Source organism: Eptatretus burgeri, chromosome 15, assembly GCF_056783735.1.
Source record: "Eptatretus burgeri isolate ZD-2024b chromosome 15, Ebu_testis_v1, whole genome shotgun sequence".
Taxonomy (NCBI): domain Eukaryota; kingdom Metazoa; phylum Chordata; class Myxini; order Myxiniformes; family Myxinidae; genus Eptatretus; species Eptatretus burgeri.
Genome location: NC_140975.1, coordinates 60,192,771 through 60,213,933, shown reverse-complemented (window position 1 = coordinate 60,213,933; position 21,163 = coordinate 60,192,771). Strand labels below are relative to the sequence as shown.

At 41.4% G+C, this 21,163-nt stretch overlaps 1 protein-coding gene across 3 annotated transcripts in view; it reads right to left on the bottom strand.

Moving 5' to 3' along the window:
• The window catches only part of LOC147012295 (serine/threonine-protein kinase D1-like), a 139,569-nt gene that overhangs the window by 85,279 nt on the left and 33,127 nt on the right, over positions 1 to 21,163 (bottom strand). For all 3 annotated transcript variants that reach the window (XM_085856242.1, XM_085856240.1, XM_085856241.1), the window contains one exon: positions 3,127 to 3,265. In XM_085856242.1, the coding sequence (XP_085712368.1) occupies positions 3,127 to 3,265 (139 nt within the window). The remainder of the gene's footprint in view (positions 1 to 3,126; positions 3,266 to 21,163) is intronic.

The following is a 21,163-nucleotide window of genomic DNA, read 5'->3' as shown; positions in this document are numbered from 1 at the left end:
TGCATTAATCAGGTCGGAAAGGCTATATTTCGGTTTATTATCACGCCCGACCGCAAACTCACCTCCTGCTTGGTGAGGCAGTAGAGCAGAGGTGATGTTCTTGTGTGGCAGACGGACATTACTGCTCACAGTTCTGGCTGTTATGAGACACGAACTGTGCTTTCCTGCTTTACCAAGCTCGAAGGTATCGACAGCATATACAGATAAATACATGCTGGGAGTGGGGTAGGATGACATGTGGCTGCAAGATTTGTAATCAAGGTCATTGAAAACGAGCTCAACAGCACGCGGTGTTGAGCTTTCCAGAATATATGCCGCAAACGTGGAATTGGTAAACACTGAGGGCCAGACTGAGATCACTTCTAGGGAAACAATATATAAATACACTGGAAATTGAACTGAACTGAAATGGACTCTGATTTGCAGCTGTATCGTGGTCGAAATATGTCCTTGAAACAATTATCTGAGCGTTGCCTGGCTGATATTATCAGCATGCCTTTCTTTGTATGCAAGACATTTTGGAAGCAAATTAATTTCAAACTTAACCGACAGTCACGCGACTTGAAAATATGACACCACTGTGTCAACCTGAGTGAATGTGATGCAAATTCTTCCGATTTGTTTTCAGTATACTTCTCAGGATTGGAGAATGTCACAGCTGTTCCTAACCAACATGCACTTATCTCGATTTCAAAATCTTTGCATTCTCAGAAATTGTTCTTTGTTTGAACAGGTTGTCATCAAATGCCTCATCGAGCTCTGAACAGATATCTCATCATGGTTGGTCATTCAGAAAGGAAAGAAAAGGAGTGATTCTGTCAATGTCCAAAGTTATGAGGAAGCTCTCATTATGGCCTTGTGATCGTCGTCCCTTCGAAGCAATCGGACAAAATTTGGCGGAGAGGATGGGTGAGTGACAAGGACGAAATGATCAGATTTTGGTGAAGATCCGGATCCGATCCGAGAAGTTTTCAAGTAATTCTTCACCACTGAGATTGATGGGGTAAAACTGATACATGGCACGATATTTCAAAGAGCTATGGACTGATTTGGACAAAAGTTGGTGGACAGGTTTGGTGTATGATATGACAAGGATGAAATTTTTGAAGCGATTCTTCACCATTGAGAGATGGAGCCAAAAACTATATTCCGTCGGACCCCACTATTCATGAACCCCACGTATTCATGGTTTATAAAAGGCGACCTGCTTCGACATTTGCCGCCCTATGCTTCGCGTATTCGTGGGTTTTTCTCATTTTCGTGGTTTTTCGCAGTTTTTCGTGGAATTTTTGATTTTCCTTCATGATTCACGAAACGCCGGGAACCTATCACTCCTTTTTCCGTTGAAACAATGCCTCACTATTTGCGGATTTGCTAGGAACATATCCCCCATGAATAGCAAGGTCCAACAGTATAGCATGACATCAAAAAACGTTGAATGGATTTGGACAAAATTTGGTGGATGAGTTGTGTAGATGACAAGAAAAGCAGATTAGATTTAGGAGGTTCGGATCCAGATCTGACCTGTCAGTGGCATACAAAACATAAACTATTCAGGCTGGTGGAGGCATGCGCTCTTCCAGATGCCATTCTAGTTTTAATATGTGAACATCATTTAATGATGGGAATCAACAGAAAGAGATAGACAAACAAAATGTAAGCAAAATGGGAGAAATAATTCCCCATATAAAGCAGCTTGCTTGTTCAGACCTTAACCGCGTTTAACACTTCACTGGCACCAACTTTCAATTATAAAGTATGACCAAACAAACAGGCAGATGTGAGGAGATAATATCTCATTTGAACAACTAAACTGTACAAGGAAAGCTCAGGGTTCGATGCAAACCAGCTTTAACCTTGTGATCTCAAGGTTACAAAAAAATTTTTAAATCCTTCACAAAATGCAAAGCCAGAAGAACTTGTGGAGTTGAACAGGTCCAAACTACAGGAAATAATCAAAACTAGAAATCTACCATCACAAAACTATCACCAAGGGCAAGCCTCCCTGAGCACCCACGGTCCAAGGATGGCCATATTCTTTTCCCGACTGCCATATGACCTTGATGTTCAACATTTAGGGAAAGAGTATGAATAAAGAAAATGTGTTCCAATCTGCAATCTATCCATAAAACTCAATATCTTGAAAATCACAGGAAAATTATTCAACTTATGGGTTAAAAGGGTGTTTTTTGTTAATTAGGTCACAATCCAAAAAAGTAGGTCAATGACACTAATCAAATGTCAGGTGCACAACTTCAGTGCAGGTACACTATTATGATGCAAGGATATCTTGGAAGGTCAAGTGGTCGTTGAGATTCCATGTTGGCAAAATTGACCAATGACAAAAAGCAGTTTTTTTTCCTCTGACCACCATTTGACCTTGACCTTTAACTTGGAGGGGTATGATAAAAATGAAGCATAAATGCGTTATCTTGCTCTCGGCTATTTAGATCGGGCAATTCCATTCTGATCGGAAAAACCTGAGTCCAGTTATAGTGAAAATGTTAAAATGTCTACAATTAGGTCATGACCTTAAAATTAGGTCAAGGTCAAAAAGATGTTAACCCCACGTATGTTGTATTCCATTATTGATGCAAAATTGAAAAGTCCAAGCAAGCTTCCGAGATACAGCTCGGAAATTGGCAGAAATATCCGAAATGGTAGTCCATTCGGTGGGGTGGGGGGGAAAAAATCGAATAAACTCTGGAGTACCATTAACAATTGGGGCCACTAATTGTAGAAATAAACCCAAGAGCAACAACAAGCTTCCATCTATCCTACAGGGGGAGGCTCAATAACAAAGCAAACAAAAAAATAATTGGAATCAAGAGTTTAGCATAAATAAAACACCACAAAAGTGATCCCTTCCATGTTCTTGTGCCTGTTTTTCATTGCCTGCTTATACAGCAGGATCTTCACATTGATAAAGGAAGTTATATTTCACTCGACTTCCTCTTACACGTCAGATCATCAAATGAAGGTCTCAGGACAAAAAGCTGTTCATGTTAAGCCACTTGCATTGTGGACTCTCACATCATAATCACACCTTATTTTGGCATGTTGTGGTTTTACAATCCCTACTCGAACAGATCTGAATGTTTTGTTCACATCTCGACGTTCACTTACCCGATAAGACAACCTCGATCAAGTCGCCCTCCTGGATTGTGTCAGATGGTGAGAGGAGCTGCAGCACGTTTTTGGACTGCATGTCATGCCGGAAAAGCAATATCTTGTCATACATGCCATAGAAGCCACACTCTGGAAACTTGTGGGTAGGATGGGGGAAAGGAAGGGAAATTGAACCGAATGAGTTAGAAAATCCACATTTTTATCATAGCAGATTTCTTAGCCATTTAGTAACAAGAGATGGAAGCATGTACATGTGAAAAGGTCATTTGGTTCAACAAAGATGCGTGATATTTCCTGCACAGCCCATTAAATGTGAATACTTCCTCAGCCCAAAGGAAATAGATGAGGTAGTTGTGAAACAAATACAAGGCATTGGCCTGTATGTATTACCACCTGAATGCCTGATTAATCTTTCTATAATTCCAGGTGTGTGTGTGTGTGTGTGTGTGTGTGTGTGTGTGTGTGTGTGTGTGTGTGTGTGTGTGTGTGTGTGTGTGTGTGACTGCTGTTTCTTGACAACCACTGGTCCGATCTAATTGAAACTTGCCAGGTATATTGCTGGGGACCTGAGTATGTGCCTTTTCAAGGTTTGATATTAATCGGACAAGTGCTTCCCAAGTTATGGCCATTTATTTAAAAAACCAATGACAAGACGCGTTGCTGTGTAGGCGTGGCTGTGTAGGCCGGTGCGCGGCCGGCCGACGATGACGTCACGGGCCGTGCCGGTTACGATGGGGATCGGTGTCTTAGTTACCGTGGCGTAAGAGTGGCAATGGTCAATGTTAGCGAATGTCATGGCAAGCAAAGACCGAGGTAAACTTGATTTTAATTAACTCTGTGTGTGTGTAAGTATCACAGCAGTTGTTACTTCAATGCAAGCGATCATTCGTGGAATGCATGTGAACATTCCGTACGGGCACGCACCACTTCTGGATAGTGATGACTTACTGTATTCTAATAATTTCTCGATTTCTTATGCGCATTTATAGATAAACACAATGCCCCAATCCAGTCATTGCTTACGAGAGCGAAGGAACGGCCTCTGTGTTTGTTTGAAAAAAAAAATTTTTTTTTTTTGGTTTGCACGTACGGCCACGCATGTACGGGCACATGAGAGCGAAGGAACGGCCTGTGTGGTTGTTGTTTCTGGCTCGCGGTTTGAAAGTTGTTTTTTTGGGGGGGTTTGCACGTACAGCCACGCACGTACGGGCATGTGAGAGCGAAGGAACGGCCTGTGTGGTTGTTTCTGGCTCGCGGTTTGAAAGTTTTTTTTTTTTTGGTTTGCACGTACGGGCACGCGAGAGCGAAGGAACGGCCTCTGTGGTTGTTGTGTCTGGCTATTTGTTACAGTGTCAAAGTTTGAAAGTTTTTTTTGTTTGTTTTCTTGGTTTGCACGTATGGCCACGCACGTACGGGCACGCGAGAGTGAAGGAATGGCCTGTGTGGTTGTTGTTTCTAGCTGGCGGTTTGAAAGTTTTTTTTCTTGGTTTGCACGTACGGCTATGCACGTAAAGGCACGCGAGAACGAAGGAATGGCCTGTGTGGTTGTTGTTTCTGACTCGCGGTTTGAAAGTTTTTTTTGGGGGGGGGGGGTTTGCACGTACAGGCACGTGAGAGCGAAGGAATGGCCTGTGTGGTTGTTGTTTCTGGCTCAAGGTTTGAAAGTTTTTTGTTTGTTTTTTTGCACATACGGCCATGCACGTACGGGCACGTACTAGTAAATATAATAAACCCAGGTTCAAATCCCACATATCACGTGCTTGTCCCTTATTTACTGGTGTTCTTGTAATTTCCGTGTGTTCTTGTAATTTCCATAACGTACGTGCGGTTTACTAATGTCCATGTTAGGCATGACTGACATGCACGCAAACTTCTGGCTAAAGCAGGAGATGCTCTCCATAATCACTATGCTTGAGCAATCAACAAACTTATCAAAGAGGAAAAGGTAATAGATGAATGGCTCACAAAAGGTAACACCATCCTCATCCCAAAATCTGGAGAAAAAAAAAAAAAACCTCAAAAGTACAGACCAATAACGCATCTACCAACAACATTCAAACTTCGAACAGGAATCTGCACAGAAATTACGAACCACCACCTAATACAACAAGGAGGCCTCGAGGCAGAACAGAACGGGGATGTAAGAGGGGATGAACCAGAGACCATTTACGACTAAACAAGGCCATGCACGAAAACTGTAAAACGAGAAGAACCAAATTGTCCAGACCATGAAAAGACTACAAAAAAGCCTTTGACAGGATCCCACATCCATGGATGATAAAATACATGCAACTGTACAAGATCAACCCCCAAATAATCAAACCGATTAAGAAAGAAATGGAGCTTTGGAACACCACATTCCTCCTCCCGACTCATCCTCCTTCATATGTAGCACAAGGCTGCAGGGAGCATCATCGGCTGAGAGTGAGGCTGTGCTGCTGATGCAATGCCTCCATTACCAGTACACTGGTACTCATTTTGCCGACCTCAGAAGGATGATAAGCCAAGTCAATCCCACCTGGTGTTAATGCAACGGTTGACAGGGGCTTCAACTCAGGACCCTAAGATCCCAAGCCAGCCACCCTAACCGTTAAGCCAACACCAGGCTTAAACACCACATTGATACTGCAATACTCAGAAAAAAACATCGAAATACCAGCAGTGAAGATACAATGTGGGATCTTCCAGGATCTGGCCCTGGACCCTCTGAGCAACCAAATGAATGAGCAAGGATACAAATCCATCCTTAACATCCAATGGAAGAACGTCCAAAGAAACAGGGAAGGCAAGACACATCTACTGTACATGGATGATTTAAAATTATTCGCGTCAAACGACGAAAAATTAGCAGAACTGAAATTAGTAACGCGGTACTCCAATGACATTCAAATGGAGTTTGGCTGAGATAAGTGTGCCAAGTGCATATTGGTACAAGGCAAACCACCAAGAACGGCCAACATAAAAATTGACCTAAATACAACAACACAGCAGCTGGACAACGAAGCATATTACAAATACAGTACCTCGGAATAGAAGAGTGCCACCAAATATGTCACAAACAAATGCGCAAAACTTGCCAAAGAATACCTGTGTATAACGAGGCTGATCCTGAAAACATATCTCTTCCCAAGAAACAAAATCAAAGTCATAAACCAACTTGCAGTACGACTGTTCCAATACAGCTGCGAAATATAATAAACTGATCATATATGGAAATCATCAAGCTAGATATCAAAACAAGGGCACTCACTATCCACAAAAATCAGTACATCCTGAGAATTTGCCTGTCGAGGAGAGGAGGTAACGCTACCTGATGGAACTCAACCAAGTGCACAGAATGACAACTGCAGGATTGGGTGAGTACGTGATAAGTTCAACAATCGACTGAATATAATTTGAACACAAACTTTGTCTTTTTTGTCATAAAGTCAGCAAGCCAGAAAAGGTATCCCGAACCAATCTTTAAAAAAAAATCCATACAGGTGTGATGAAAAGATGTCAGATATGCAGGGCTCTTGTGATATTTTGGAATGAGAAGTAGTTTAGTTTGAATCAGGCCAGGGATCTGGGGGGTCGTGTTAAGTCCAAGGGTGGAGCCCTATTGGACGATCCAGGGGTGTGGGGGAGGAAAAAAAAAACCCCCATATTTATTATTTGTGCATGGCCCCACCACCTGGGGTGGGATCAAAAGGTCAAACACTGAAAAATGCAATTACGGGCACATTTTTGAAATCAAAATGGGGAAAGAAAAATTGAACTCAAAATTTGATATTGGGTCAATCCTGGTCAAACCTTTTGGGCCATCTTTCAACTTTGCTTTCGGTGGGAAACATGGGGAATTGAGATGGTGAGCCATCGACTTCGCTCTCGTTTTACGCACCCCGTCAGTCAATTTTCACGAAATAAAGGAATTCATGAATTAATTTGTATTTCCATGTGTTATTTTTTTTTTTATTCCATCACAGGTTCATCATTTGAACATTCTTAATAAACATCATCTTATTTTTTCATTATAATGAGTAATCCACTCGACTTTAATTTGGGATTTTCATTGCTTCATGTACAATGATGAGTTCGTATAACCTTTGTAACATACAGTGCCTAAATAAATTCTACAACCCCTTTTAAAATTTTCACCTTTTGTTGCCTTATAGCCTGGAATTAAATCAGATTTTTTTTTTCATCCTTTATTTACAAATAGTATCGCACAACTTCTCCTCCTTGCTTGGTTATCCAGTTTGGAGGGACGGCCTGATCTCACCAGGGTCTTGGTGGTACCATACGCCTTCCACTTCTTAATGATTGTCTTGACTGTGCTCCAAGGGATATTCAAGGCCTTTGAAATATTTTTATACCCACCCCCGATCTGTGCCTTTCCACAATTTTATCCCAGAGGTCTTTTGAAAGCTCCTTCATGCTCATAGTTGAGCCTTTGCTGTGAAATGTACGACCCAGCAGAGGAAACCTAAAGGAACAGCCAATTTTATTCTGAAATATAATTTATACAAAAATTTATTTATAGAATTTATTATCCTAGAATTTATCCTAAAAAAAAACACTCTGGAGATTTTTTTTTTTTTTTTAACCTGGTGTTGGTTCAGTAGTTATGGTGGTGGCTTGGGATCCAAGGGTCCTGAGTTCAAGCCCTGTAGGCTGCTGAATTAACACCAGGGGGTTGACTCAGCCTGTCATCCTTCTGAGGTCGGTGAAATGAGAACCAGTGCAGCAACCAAAAGGCTGCACATGAAGGGTAGGGGTATCGAGGGATTAATTAAATCTGGTATTGGTGTGGCACAGGCATAATGGGCCGAATGGCCTCCTCCTGCACCTTAATTCCTTCCTAAAATAGTCAGAATCACTACAATTTAACACAGGTGGAGGCCAATTAACTTGGTGTGTAATTTTGAAGGTGATTTGTTTCACCTGAGCTCATTTACAATTGTTATTATAATGGGGGTGGACACTTATCCAAACAAAGATATTCTGGTTTTGTATTATTAATTAATTCTCTGAAAATTGTAGAATTTGTTTTTCATTTGGAAGTTGGAGGTTACAATGTGTAAAGAAAGGTACAACTAGAAGGGCACTCGATAAAGCACATACCTCCGCCACGTAATGCCTGATCCACGAGAACACATTGGGACCAAGAAATTTTTGAAATATCATGCTATACATTGTTTTTTGGCCCAATCTCTCAAAAGCGAAGAATCACTTAAAAAAATTAAACAACTCTCGTATCCAGATCTAGATTCACATCAGTCGTTCGTCCATCCACACATTTGAATAGAAGACTTAAGTACAGGGTTGTGGGGAATTGAATGCACTGCTAAAGACAGTATGCGATTCTAGCTTACGATGGATTTTGATTTTAGAGTGTTATATTTATTTTCATAACGGGCATCATGTAAAAGTGCAAGGTACAATTAGTCCCAAATATATCCCTCCGATAAAACACTCACACTCCCATGGATTATTCGACAAAGCCCGAATGACATCAGACATTTTCTTCCTTCACTATGTGAAGATAATGATCGTGCGAAATAGAAGGATGCTGCGATGCTTGATGAAAACAGGACCTCGGCATTTCAAGCCTGTAGTGAACATCATAGCTGTGTCTGACTCCATGCAAGGATTGCTGACGAGAGAAGTGAAACTCGTCAGCCCGAATGAGTAGCAGTCGAAATTCTCTGAGTTAGGATGTGTCGTGAATGAGAGTTCTATTTCTTACAGGAAATGATTAACCATTGGACATGTACAGCTTTTGAGAAAAGGCTCTTAAAATTTGATAGGTGGTAACAATTTACACAATACACAGAAAGAAAAAAAAAAAAACGGTTACAAGCTATTCGGCCTAAGTAACATTTGGCACGGCGGCCATGGGTCTACAAAATCTACGGCCACCAGCCGTAGATTATAGGGCGGCCGCAATATTTCCACGGTCACACAATGTGAGAATCACATATGTTTTTATTTTTCGGGTAGCCACACGGGGTGTTTATAAATTGTGGAGACCGAAAACGTGGGGGTGCCGTACGGTCTTTGATTTGTGTCGCACGGTGACCTTAGGGCGTCCCTGCGGCGGCCATAGAATTTTCAAGGCAGACGCAAGGCAGCCTTAAGGTGCCCGCAAGGCGACCGCAGGGGGGCCCTAAGGCGAACGTGCGGCCAGACGGACGGTAACGAGTGGGTTCTTTTTTTTTTTTTCTTTTTTTTACCAGTTCTTTTTTTTTTTTTTTCGGCTTGTCGAAATGCTACGGGCAACGTAGAAAGGAAAAAATTATAACTCCGTGCTACAATTCCACGGCGACCCCTACGGCCTGTAAAATATAGCCATACGGCGTAAGGCCACCCTGAGGCCACCTCAGAAACTCTGCGGCCGCCGCACATTTCTGTCAATTCAAGGGGGTACGGCTGCCGTATCCTAGCAATAGAGCAAATGTGACTTAGGCCTCAACAACAACTATGCATATGCAACTAAATCAGCCCCAATGATTGTAAAAAAGACAAAAGAAAAACAAAAAGCAAAATATAAACAGATATACTGTACACCCTCAATGAGGAGAATGTTAAAAGAGCAGGAAGGTACAAAAAAAAAATCATCATCATAATAATAATAATAAAAAAAACAGTGGGACAGATTGGGGATAGATAAAGAAGAGGTCAGCTCGACTAGGATGGAGAATAAATTATTAATAAATGCCCAATGCCAAGGACACTATACCAATGGCTTTAAGAAAATGGTGGGTATAAACAGTCAATCGGACAGGTGTAGGTCTTGCAAGGTACAAACAGAACGTATGAGCCACCTCCTATTGGGATGTAAAAAAAACTCATGTCAGAGCAGCTGTGCACACAAAGGCACACCAGGGTATGTGGAGTAATCCACTGGCCCGTCTGAAAAAAATTAAATATCCCAGTTTCAGAAAATCATGGCTTGGGATCTCAGGGTCCTGGATTTGAGCCCAATTTTCCACTGAATTAACACCAGGTGGGGTTGACTCAGCCGCTAATCCTTCTGAGGTTGGCAAAATTAGTACCAATGTACTGGTGGTGGTGGTCGTATGGCAGCTTAGCTGCCGGGGTAGTTATCATTTCTTGAAGCGCGACTGTGTCGCTGATGCAGTGCCCCTCTACCAGTACGCACACTGGAACTGGTACTCATTTCGCCGACCTTGGAAGGATGACAGGCTGAGTCAACCCCCTGGTGTATTAATTCAGCGGCTGACGGGGCTTTAACTCAGGACCCGAGGATCTCAAGCCACCACCCTAACCACCGAGCCAACACCAGGCTTAATGTACTGGTATCAACGGCACAGCATCAACGGCATAGTCGTCCCCAACAAAATTACAGCTTCCCAAAAGCCAAGCTGCCATACGTAAGAAGAAAAAGAAAATCATGGAAACATGAAGCAAAAGTGATAATTGAGAACAAGGAAGTCATGCTCACGTGTGGCCTGATGATCCCATCGAGTGCGAACATAGAAAACAAAGAATTGAGACTGGACATCGTACTTTGGTGCCAAAAAAAAACAAACAAACCAGCATTGCTAATTGAGGCATCAATAAGTTATCTTGCAATTTTGGCTTCAACAATGAAGAAATCAAGAAAAAGTCCAAATAACAATACCTCAAAAATGAAGTGAAAAGATCTTGGAATCAAAAGAGCATTGAAATTGTACCAGTTATAATTGGAGCAATGGGAATGATAAAGAAGAAGCTTACGAAGATCTTTTTTAAAAAATCCCTGAGAATATCACTGCAAGCTACAATTGGAAGCTGTCCGGGGCTCAGTGATGATCCTGAAAAGAGCCCTTGGAACAAAACTTTGAAAATAAGAAAACTACACAACTTAGCCCGTGAATCAAGATCCTTTACCAAAATGAGGGTGGATACTTGGAATCCGAGAAGGACTCTGCTCCACTTTCGACACCTACATATGGAGATAACAACCGACCAACGCGTGCGCACGCACTCACACACAAACTTAATGGACCCCAGCACCATTGTCATTTGTCCTTTAACGTCGATACGACTACACCTAGACTGGTCAGTGCAGGAAATATATCCATGTCGTACTCCCACATAATAACCCAAATAACACTATCCCTGGCCAGCAAGGAAAAACACAAACAAAAGGAAACTACGACTAATACACTCATAACATACCTTGTCAACAGCTGACTGCACAATCGATTCCAAAAACACACCTGCACCCATCCACACCAACAAAACAACTTTCCCAATCAACCCTCACAGCCTACACCATCCTAACATATACCAATCCATTCATACTTCAATACAGACGATCACCTCCACCATTCTGTGGCCCACCCCACATCACACAGGCACATGCGGCCCTACATCCTCCACACAAACCTACTAACCAGTCAATTTCAAAACCCTCCCTGATTTACCGTACTACTCGGCTTGCTTCCATAGACTTTCTCCAAATCCACACATCCTCTAACTGGCCAACTTACGTCACTTCCTGACAAACGTTCCTCCTCACCTTCCCACAAGCACCATGTTACAATGAAAAGGTGCAAAAAAAGAATTATCAACCGACACACTGCATCCCTCCTCAAAAGTCACACGCCGACTGTGCCATCAACTCTGCATGCACATAGCTCACAACTCGTTCGACCTTTCCATCTTCGCGTGCAGCTTCTCTACATTGTCCTCCCATGATACTGAGAATTCTCCCTTTTTTGCTTGCCTTGTTGAACCACATCAAGTGACATGCCACACAGATCTTTCCTGGAAACACCAACTGTCATTCACAATCTGCCACCATCTCCCAATCCCTTGCAGTCACCAATACTCTCCGCCACCCCCCACCCCACTCCCCCATCTTACCTCCACCTCTTCCAGCACAAACCTCACCACAGTTCTTCTCCTCTTTCTGCTTACCTCATATTCCTTCTACTCCATCACCTTGTTCACAATCTCCACCCCCACCTGATCATGGCGCCAACTCGATTCCCCCTACTGGCAATGCTACCAGGCGTTGCTTCATTGCATACTGCAGCTTTCCTTGACTTCCACATAAATCTCACACCCCATTCAACCTCGAACCACACTTCCTCAAATTGATCGGGGAGGGACGAATCCATCGCACGGAGCCTATAACAGGAAGTTCAGCACATTGTTCCAGCTCTGAGATATCTTGCCACTCCAGCGTTTACCTCCACACCCTCCCACCTTTTTCACCCTTTTCAACACAATCACAATATTTCCCTCCTTGCTTTTGCCCGAGTCTCCTCCCTCACCATAACCTTCTCCCACTTTCACACCCGACCCTCCTCAGCGAGTATACATAGTCCACTCAATGCCTTCATCGTCATGTTGCCCCCCCCCTCCCCTTCAGCTACAGTCTCTTACTATCCCATCCACCACTGTTCTTATACCTTCCACTTCCGACTAACTTTCTGCTCTGGGAACGTATTTCACACCACCTGATCGCATAAATCCTTCAACATCTTTTACTATCGCAACTATACCATCTTGAACTACTTCGTCAAAGTCATCAATGGTAACCAAAGCTTGACACACACCTTGTCCATAAAAAAAGCAATTTAAAAGGTACTCCCAACCACTTCCTTTGGAATCCACTGAACAGAACTTTCATGATGTTACATCCTCTCCACATGTCCTATTGCGATGTCCAACAACACCAGTGGCCACAGTATTCGTGTCATCAGACCAAACTTCAGACACCAAATCTTCAACTTCTCTGACAATCCATATCCATCGATCCTCAATCCTTACAGAAGGCCATCACTCACTTCTTCCAGCCTTCACACAACTCTGTTTCACAATGCACCACCTCCCTAAACTTTTCACTTCAGCATCTGCCCGACGTGGTAACATTTCTCCTTCAAGCTCAAACCATTGTTTCTCATCCAGCACCCATTTCACCACCACACGTCTTGACTTCTTCATGTTAAAAGCCATTTCTTGCCCATCACATCAATCTTTCCAACCACTGCAATACCTCCTTGTTGCACTCACCAAAGGGTGCACCAATGCCGGATCAGTTAAAACGAATACTGGTGGCAAGCCATGTGCAGGAAACATCTCCACGAGCGTCCTATATGCACAGTTTGTTTTACGTGACATCATGTCCACAACCAGCACGGACAAAATAGGGGACCGTAGCACATCCTAATAGAATGCCAACCTCCAACCTTTGCCAATACTTTGTGAAATCAAAATCTTCATCGACAGTGGAGAAGGCATGGCACATGGTCTGGAGCTCATTTTGATTGTAGACCGTTGGCGTTGATCGTTGGAGTTCAGCATCGTTGGAGAAGAGCAGTTCACGGAGAACTTCGTGGACTTTAGTTTTGCTGTAGCCGGGTCAACTTGAACTTCTGCATCGTTGGCGAAGAGCAGTTAACAGAGAACTTCGTGGACTTTAGTTTTGCTGTAGCCGGGTCAACTTGAACTTCTGCATCGTTGGCGAAGAGCAGTTAACAGAGAACTTCGTGGACTTTAGTTTTGCTGTAGCCGGGTCAACTTGAAGCGTCCGACGTCGTTTCTTGTGTGAAGGTCAATCATGGAAAATGAGAAGAAAGCTTGTTGGAACAGTGGGGAAGAAATGTTTTTTTTCCAACCAACAAGAGTGCAAGCACACAAACCTTGCTCACCTCTATTTCGAATAGCAAACCTCTTGGGCTGGCTCCCGTATAATTAACTGTGACAAGCAAGTCATCATGAAATGCTTGGATGATACTTAACTGCCATTTGTGATGAGCTCACATGCTGCAGACAAAGAGAGGCCGGAATGACTTAGTCAAAAGCCTCGGAAAGCCTGTTCAATGACAAGTACAATGGATGCTTTTGTTCGATGTACTTTCCTTGCAGTTGCTTCAGAGTGAACCTGATAGATCTGAAACCACATTGGATTGCAGGATACACATGGTCAGCTCGTATACGGAGATGCTGGAGGACGACGTGTGCCAAAGCTTTGATTATAATCGTACTTCGAAGAGAGATAGCTCGATGGATTATCTCACACACGGAGCGCGAAGTGGGGTTAAGCAATTTAACAACTCTGTCTGTGTTCGTCAATAAGTCTATTTTAATGATCGAGGAACTACTTGATATCAGTTGGATTCTATATTTTGAATTCTTTAAAACTTTTATTTTATTTTATTGCATTATATACGTGAACACTGTAGAATACCAACAGACTTCATTGCGTTTCTAAAAAACATCCGTTTCACAGTACCTGGTCAAAATTTTACGCCCTCTCAACCATTCAAATTTGCTGTATGCAGCAATTTTTTTTTTTTTCAGCATAACCATTCCTGGGAGTTCCCTGAATCAACTGTCATTGGATTTATTGAAATATGCTAATCTGTTCTCAAGTTGTAACATGACAAACGAGAAAGGCACTCGGTGGAGCGCATACCTCCACCACGTAATGCCTGATCCACGAGAACATATCAGGCCCAATACATTTTTGAAATGTTGTGCTTTTCATCGTTTTTGGCCCGATCTCTCAATGGTGAAGAATCACTTTTAAAAATTAAATAATTCTCATATCCAGATCCGGATCCGGATCTTCACCAAAATCGAATCGATTCGTCCTTTTGCGACACGCCCAAACTTGTCCACCAAGTTTCATCCGAATTCATCCACAACTTTTTGAGATATCCTGTACACAAACAGACAAGCAGACAGACAAACAGACTGAAAGGGGTGAAAACATAACCTCCTTCACCTTCGGTGGTAGAGGTAATAAACAAAGACAGGACAGACAGACAAACAGACAGAGACACGGATCCTTTTATAAATATACAAGTGCTCCCATTTTTGCATCTCTTCGATCCTGTGGAAAACTATTTTTTTCCAGCACGACAACAAAAATTATGGAACAAGATACCTGCGATCACAAAGCGATCACCAAGGATAAGGCTCCCTCGATGCCCATGAAACAATGATGGCCATTTTTTTGTTTTTTGGACCACCACGTGACCTTAACCTTCAACATTTAGGAATAGAGTATATGTTAAGAAAATGTGTTCTCATCTTCAATCTATCCATAAAACGCAACAAAATGAAAATTGGAGGAAAATTATACAAATTATGATTCAACGGGTGCTTTTTGTTAATTAGGTCACAGTCCGAAAAAAGTAGGTCAAAGACACAAACCAAATATCAAGTGCACAACTTCAGTGCAGGTAGACTATGATGATGCATCGACATATTGGAAGGCCAAGCAGTCTTCGAGATTCCACAGTGGCAAAATTGAGCAATGACAAAAAAGCACGTTTTTTGTGTTTTTTTTTCAGACTGCTATTTGATATCGACCTTCAAGGTAAATTAAGCATAATTGCGCCTACTCTAGGCTACCTAGAGTGCAAATTCGTTCTGATTGGACAAACCTTAGTCGGGTTATGGTGAAAAATGTTAAACTAGAACGGGCACTCGGTAGAGCGCATAACTTCGCCGCCGCAACTTTTTTCCGGGCACATTTGAAAAACGTCATTTTAAAACGTCCATGACGTCACAACCGTCAGTCCGATTGACGTCAAATTTGGTGTGTAACCTCCTTGAAGGCAGTCCAACAAAATGGAATGATAAACACTGAAAAATTAAAAAGTTGAAAAATGACGTCATCTTTTGACGTCATTTTGACACACTTCCGGGGACGTCACGTCCAATCGGGGACTACCATTCTGAAAGCTCGTAGTTCACTGAACGTTTTAACGTTGGTTTCATGTCAATAGCTCTATTAGATCTGAAGCTATGCCTACAAGTATATTTTGACCTTGAGTGTGAGCTTGACCTTGACTACAGAGTTGATTGGCAAAACCTGTACATCAATAAACAGATATTTTGGTACTGATCCTAATGCCTGGATTTGGGAGACTTTGCTTTATAAATTATATAGATATTTGAATGTAAAATATCAGGACATTTTAGCCACAATTGAAAAACGTCATGTTCAAACGTCAATGACGTCATAACGGTCAGTCCGATCAAAGTCAAATTTGGTGTGTGACGTCCTTAAGGTAAGTCCGACAAAACGGTATGATCAAAACTAATGAGATCGAAAATTGAAAATTTACGTCATCTTGTGACGTCATTTAGATGCACTTCCGATGACGTTACGTCAAATCGGACACTACATATCCGAAAGGTATCTCGTCATGGAACAATATGGCGGTGGTTGCATGTCGATAGCTGTATTATGAAGGAAGTTATGCTCAAGAGTGTTTTTGACCTTTTCATGACCTTGACCTTTGACCCGATCGCTCCCAAAATCTAATCAAATCATCCTTGGATACTCACGAATCATCCCACCAAATTTCATGCAATTCGGTTTAATACTTTCTGAGTTATGCGAATAACAAACAAACACACATATTCACAAATAAATAAATACACAGCGACCAAAACATAACCTTTCGCAGAATGCGAAGGTAAACATCTATAATTGTCATGACCTTAAAATTAGGTCGAAGTCAAAACATGGCATCAACCCTGTGTACTTAGTATTCCCATTATTGATGCAAAATTTCATTCCAAAGGATGAAGCTGGCTTTGAGATACAGCTCAGACATTGGCAGAAAAACAAACAAACCTGAACTGTAGTTTAGTACTCCCAGTAGTCTTTGGGATCTAAGAACCTCTGAGGTACCATTAAAACCATCGGGGCAATACCCCTGGGCGCTCACCTGGTAGCGGCTGGATAAGATAACCAGGTAACCACTGGTAGGCATGGATGACCCATAAAATATAAAACGGAGAAGAAAGTAAATAACTATGGATTTTTTTTTTAATGCAATGAACAAACTTTTGGTACATCACGGGTGATGAAGGTTGTGGTCAAGTTTCATTGAAATTATGTGTGTGGTTTCATCGAAGAAAGCAAATACATATTTTGGGGGGCAACCCCCGTAGCCCCTTTAGGACCCAATTTTTTTATGCCATGAACAAACTTTGGTACATGCACGGTGTTGAACGTTGTTGTAAAGTTTCATCAAAATAGTTTGTGTAGTTTCAGAGAGGAAGTTGAAAGTATTTGTGGACGGACGATCAGCCATCCCATAAGCTCCCTGGAACTATGTTCCAGGTGAGCTAAAAATTGGGGGCACCAATTATAGAAACAAACCCTACAACAGGTATAAGCCTCCCCCAATCATACAGGGGAGGCTTAATTATAGAAGCAATGTTAAACCAAACTTAAAGAGTTCAGGAGGCATACCTTGAGATCTGACTGTGTTTCCTAGCTTCATGTGTTGCAAAGCTGTAACTAGAGGGGGAGCACTCGGTAGAGTGCAAAACCTCCGCCGCCAATACTGCGAGGTCACTCAAGTGAACCTGATATCCTATTCATTCAATTTGACGTCAACAGTGCTCACAGAGTTATAGTTTGCAACTTTCCCTTTTACTTTTAACTTTTACATACTCAATTCATTCGTCATAACTAGATTCCTTGAGACAGAAATTGATTTTACGTGGGTATATCCACCTGAAGTTCCAAAATCAGCCGCAATTATAATTTTGGCATGTTTTTTTGTTGGAAATCACTTATAACATGTAGAAATGCAAAAAAAAAATCGAAATTTTGTTGAAAAAAAATTTGCAAAAATTTTTTTCTCTAGCAATTTTTTTTGGGGGGGGTTGAGAATCACTTACAACATGTAGAAATGCAAAAAAAAAAAATCTAAATTTTGTTGAAAAAAAATTTACAAAATTTTTTTTCTCGAACAATTTTTTTTTTGGGGGGGGGGAGGGGTTGGGAATCACTTACAACATGTAGAAATGCAAAAAAAAAATCGAAATTTTGTTGAAAAAAATTTTACAAAATTTTTTTTCTCTAACAATTTTTTTTTTGGGGGGGAGGGGTTGGAAATCACTTAAAACATGTAGAAATGCAAAAAAAAAATTCAAATATTTTTTCAAATTGGCCGCCATAGCGGCCATATTGGATTTTGGATCAAGTCCAAAATGTAATGGCATGATCCTTGGACCAGACCTAACCCCCCCACCAAGTTTCGTCGAAATCCGTCGAGGAGTTTTTCCGTAATACTGTTCACAAACAAACAAACAAACAAACAGAAAGGGGTGAAAACAGTAACCTCCATCCATCTTCGATGGCGGAGGTTAACTAGAGGGGGAGCACTCAGGAGAGTGCAAAACCTCCGCCGCCAATACTGCTGGGTCACTCAAGTGAACCTTATATCTTATTCTTTAAATATGATGTCAACAGTGCTGACAGTTATAGTTCTTTTCTCCAACATTTTTTTTTTGGGGGGGGGGTTGGAAATCACTTAAAACATGTGGAAATGCAAAAAAGAAGAAATCGAAATTTTGTTTAAAAAAAAGTTGCAAAAAATTTTTTTTGGGGGGGGGTGGTTGGAAATCACTTAAAACATGTAGAAGTGCAAAAAAAAAAAGTTTCTTTTTTGGGGGGGTAACAATTTTTTGGGGGTTGAAAATCACTTAAAACATGTAGAAATACAAAAAAAAAATTTTCTATAACAATTCCTTTGGGGGGTTGGAAATCACTTAAAACGTAGAAATGCAAAAAAAAAAAATTCTCTAACAATTTTTTTGGGGGGGAGGGGTAACATTTTTTTTGGGGGGGGTTGGAAATCACTTTAAAACATGTAGAAATGCAAAAAAAAGAAATCAAAATTTTGTTGAAAAAAAAGTTGCTAAATTTTTTTTTCTCTTAATTTTTTTGGGGGGGAGGTTGGAAATCACTTAAAACATGTAGAAATGCAAAAAAAATTCTCCAACAATTTTCTTTGGGGGGGTAACAATTTTGGGGGGGGTGGAAATCACTAAAAACATGTGGAAATGCAAAAAAAAAAAAATTTTCTCTAACAATTTTTTTGGGGGGGGGGGACCAAGTCCAAAATTTAATGGCATGATCCTTGGACCATACCTAACCCCCCCCTCACCAAGTTTCGTCGAAATCCGTCGAGGAGTTTTTCCGTAATACTGTTCACAAACAAACAAACAGAAAGGGGTGAAAACAGTAACCTCCAACCATCTTCGATGGCGGATGTTAATAAACTCAGCACAAGATAGCTCATCATTTCGTTCATGTAAGGTAGGTAGTTCTGGGATGGATTAAAACATGTCCTCATTGACTGATACATCAGGCGAGTAATAGACCTTCGAAATACTCTCCCCCATCAAACGAGGCGCTCATGTTGATAGGTAAATCGAGGTTTCCCCATGACATCAAGAAGTGGTGCAATTGTCCATGGAAATTATCCAAGTGCTTCCTTGATGCCAATGTATTGGTCTCAAAGGTCACCTTTATCAGCACATTCATACAGGTTCGGCCAGAACTGCCACATACAATTTCTTGTCTCACACTCAACAGCATCGCACCTCTTCACTGGAATGACGACAGTGAACCCACGTGCCACACTCGCACTTGCTACACAGGTACTGACCAACAGGAAGTAACCTTCACACATCCATTCTGTGGAGGCACATATGAAGTGGCCAATGGCAGTTTTGAAATTTTGCCAATAAAATTGAGACATTAAAGTTAAAACGGAACTTCCAGCTTTAGTTGTAGTTGGTTTAAAAAAAGAAACAAGACACAAACTACCAATTCTGAAAGAAGTGTCAGCTGCTATACTGTTACCTGTTGTATCAGTCAGCCAAATTTGACTTTTCTAAAGTTTTTCATTTCAAAACCAGGTGTTTGGCAATGTCAGCTTAAAACTTGGAAAAGGAATTGATCCACAGTTCAGGCACTTCTGTCGATGGGAATTCCTCATGGGGACAGACACAAACACAGACCGTCTATGGAAATGTGTGTGGTTTGCCCCTTTGTATAACAAGCTCAAATGAGCTAAGATCCTCATCTTCTTAATGATGACGTCATAAAAACGAATATGACATCATTGTGATGTATCAGGTTTGCGATAAATTATCTGTGCTAATGCCCGGCTTGATTCTCGCAAACAAAATTCAAACAGCTTGCCTAGTTTCGGAGATAATGGTACAGGCGATTTCCATTAGCGGCAATATTATGACGTCAACTTTTTTTCTCGGAAGAATTTCCAAAATCGGAAATGGTTACGTGGGCTTTCTGCATATACATGGCAAGTTTCACGAAGATCCGATGAAAACTCTGGGTTGTGAAACAAAAAATGTCAAAAAATAGGAATGACATCATAAAAATTGATATGACGTCATAGTGATGTATCATATGTGTGGTAATTCATCTCTGCTAATGCCCTGTTCGATTCCCGCAAATAGAATTCAAAAAGCTTGCCTAGTTTCGGAGATAATTTTTTAGGCGATTTCCATTAGCGGAGAAATTTTGATGTCATAACTTTTTTTTACAGGAGGAATTTTCAAAATCGGAGATGGTTACTGTCTGCGCAGGGAATTTTTACGTATATATGCAAAGTTTCAGGAAGTTTCGATGAAAACTGGAGGCTGTGAAACAAAAAAGTCCACAAGAAGAAGATGAAGAACAACAACGTGAGTTAGACTTAGAGATCCTCCACGAGGATCTAAAAACAAAAGGCTCTTCATATCAAACATTCGACTCACCTCGTCTATATGTATGCAGTAAGGAAGCTGCTGCCCAGAAAGCAATGACACTCTCAATAGAGCACCGAGTTTAACCTGCCGGTTTCAAGGAACCTCCATGAAGATTAGACTACGCAAGTTATTACCTGCAGTCCAGGCAGGAATTAGGAATTTAGCCAAGGTGCTAGCAAAGGCTCGCCTACTCTTTGTGAAAGACACCTTGGGAACTTTAACGTCCAACTAACGCTAGCAGACGGGACACCCGTTTTGAACGTCCATCTGAAGAATGGCGCACACGTAGACGTATCACCCTGACAGGCGAAACACATTTTTGATGGCGTATAATTTCATCTCTCATTGTTTTGTCGACATTGCTAAAACAGCTAATTAAAATCATTTCTACTTCAATTTTTATCTGCATGTGGTCAACAGTCCGAACACGAGCGATGCCCAGAGTAGGTGTTAAGAAAGCTTCCACCATAACCGAATCAAAATGACGAGATAACCTGAG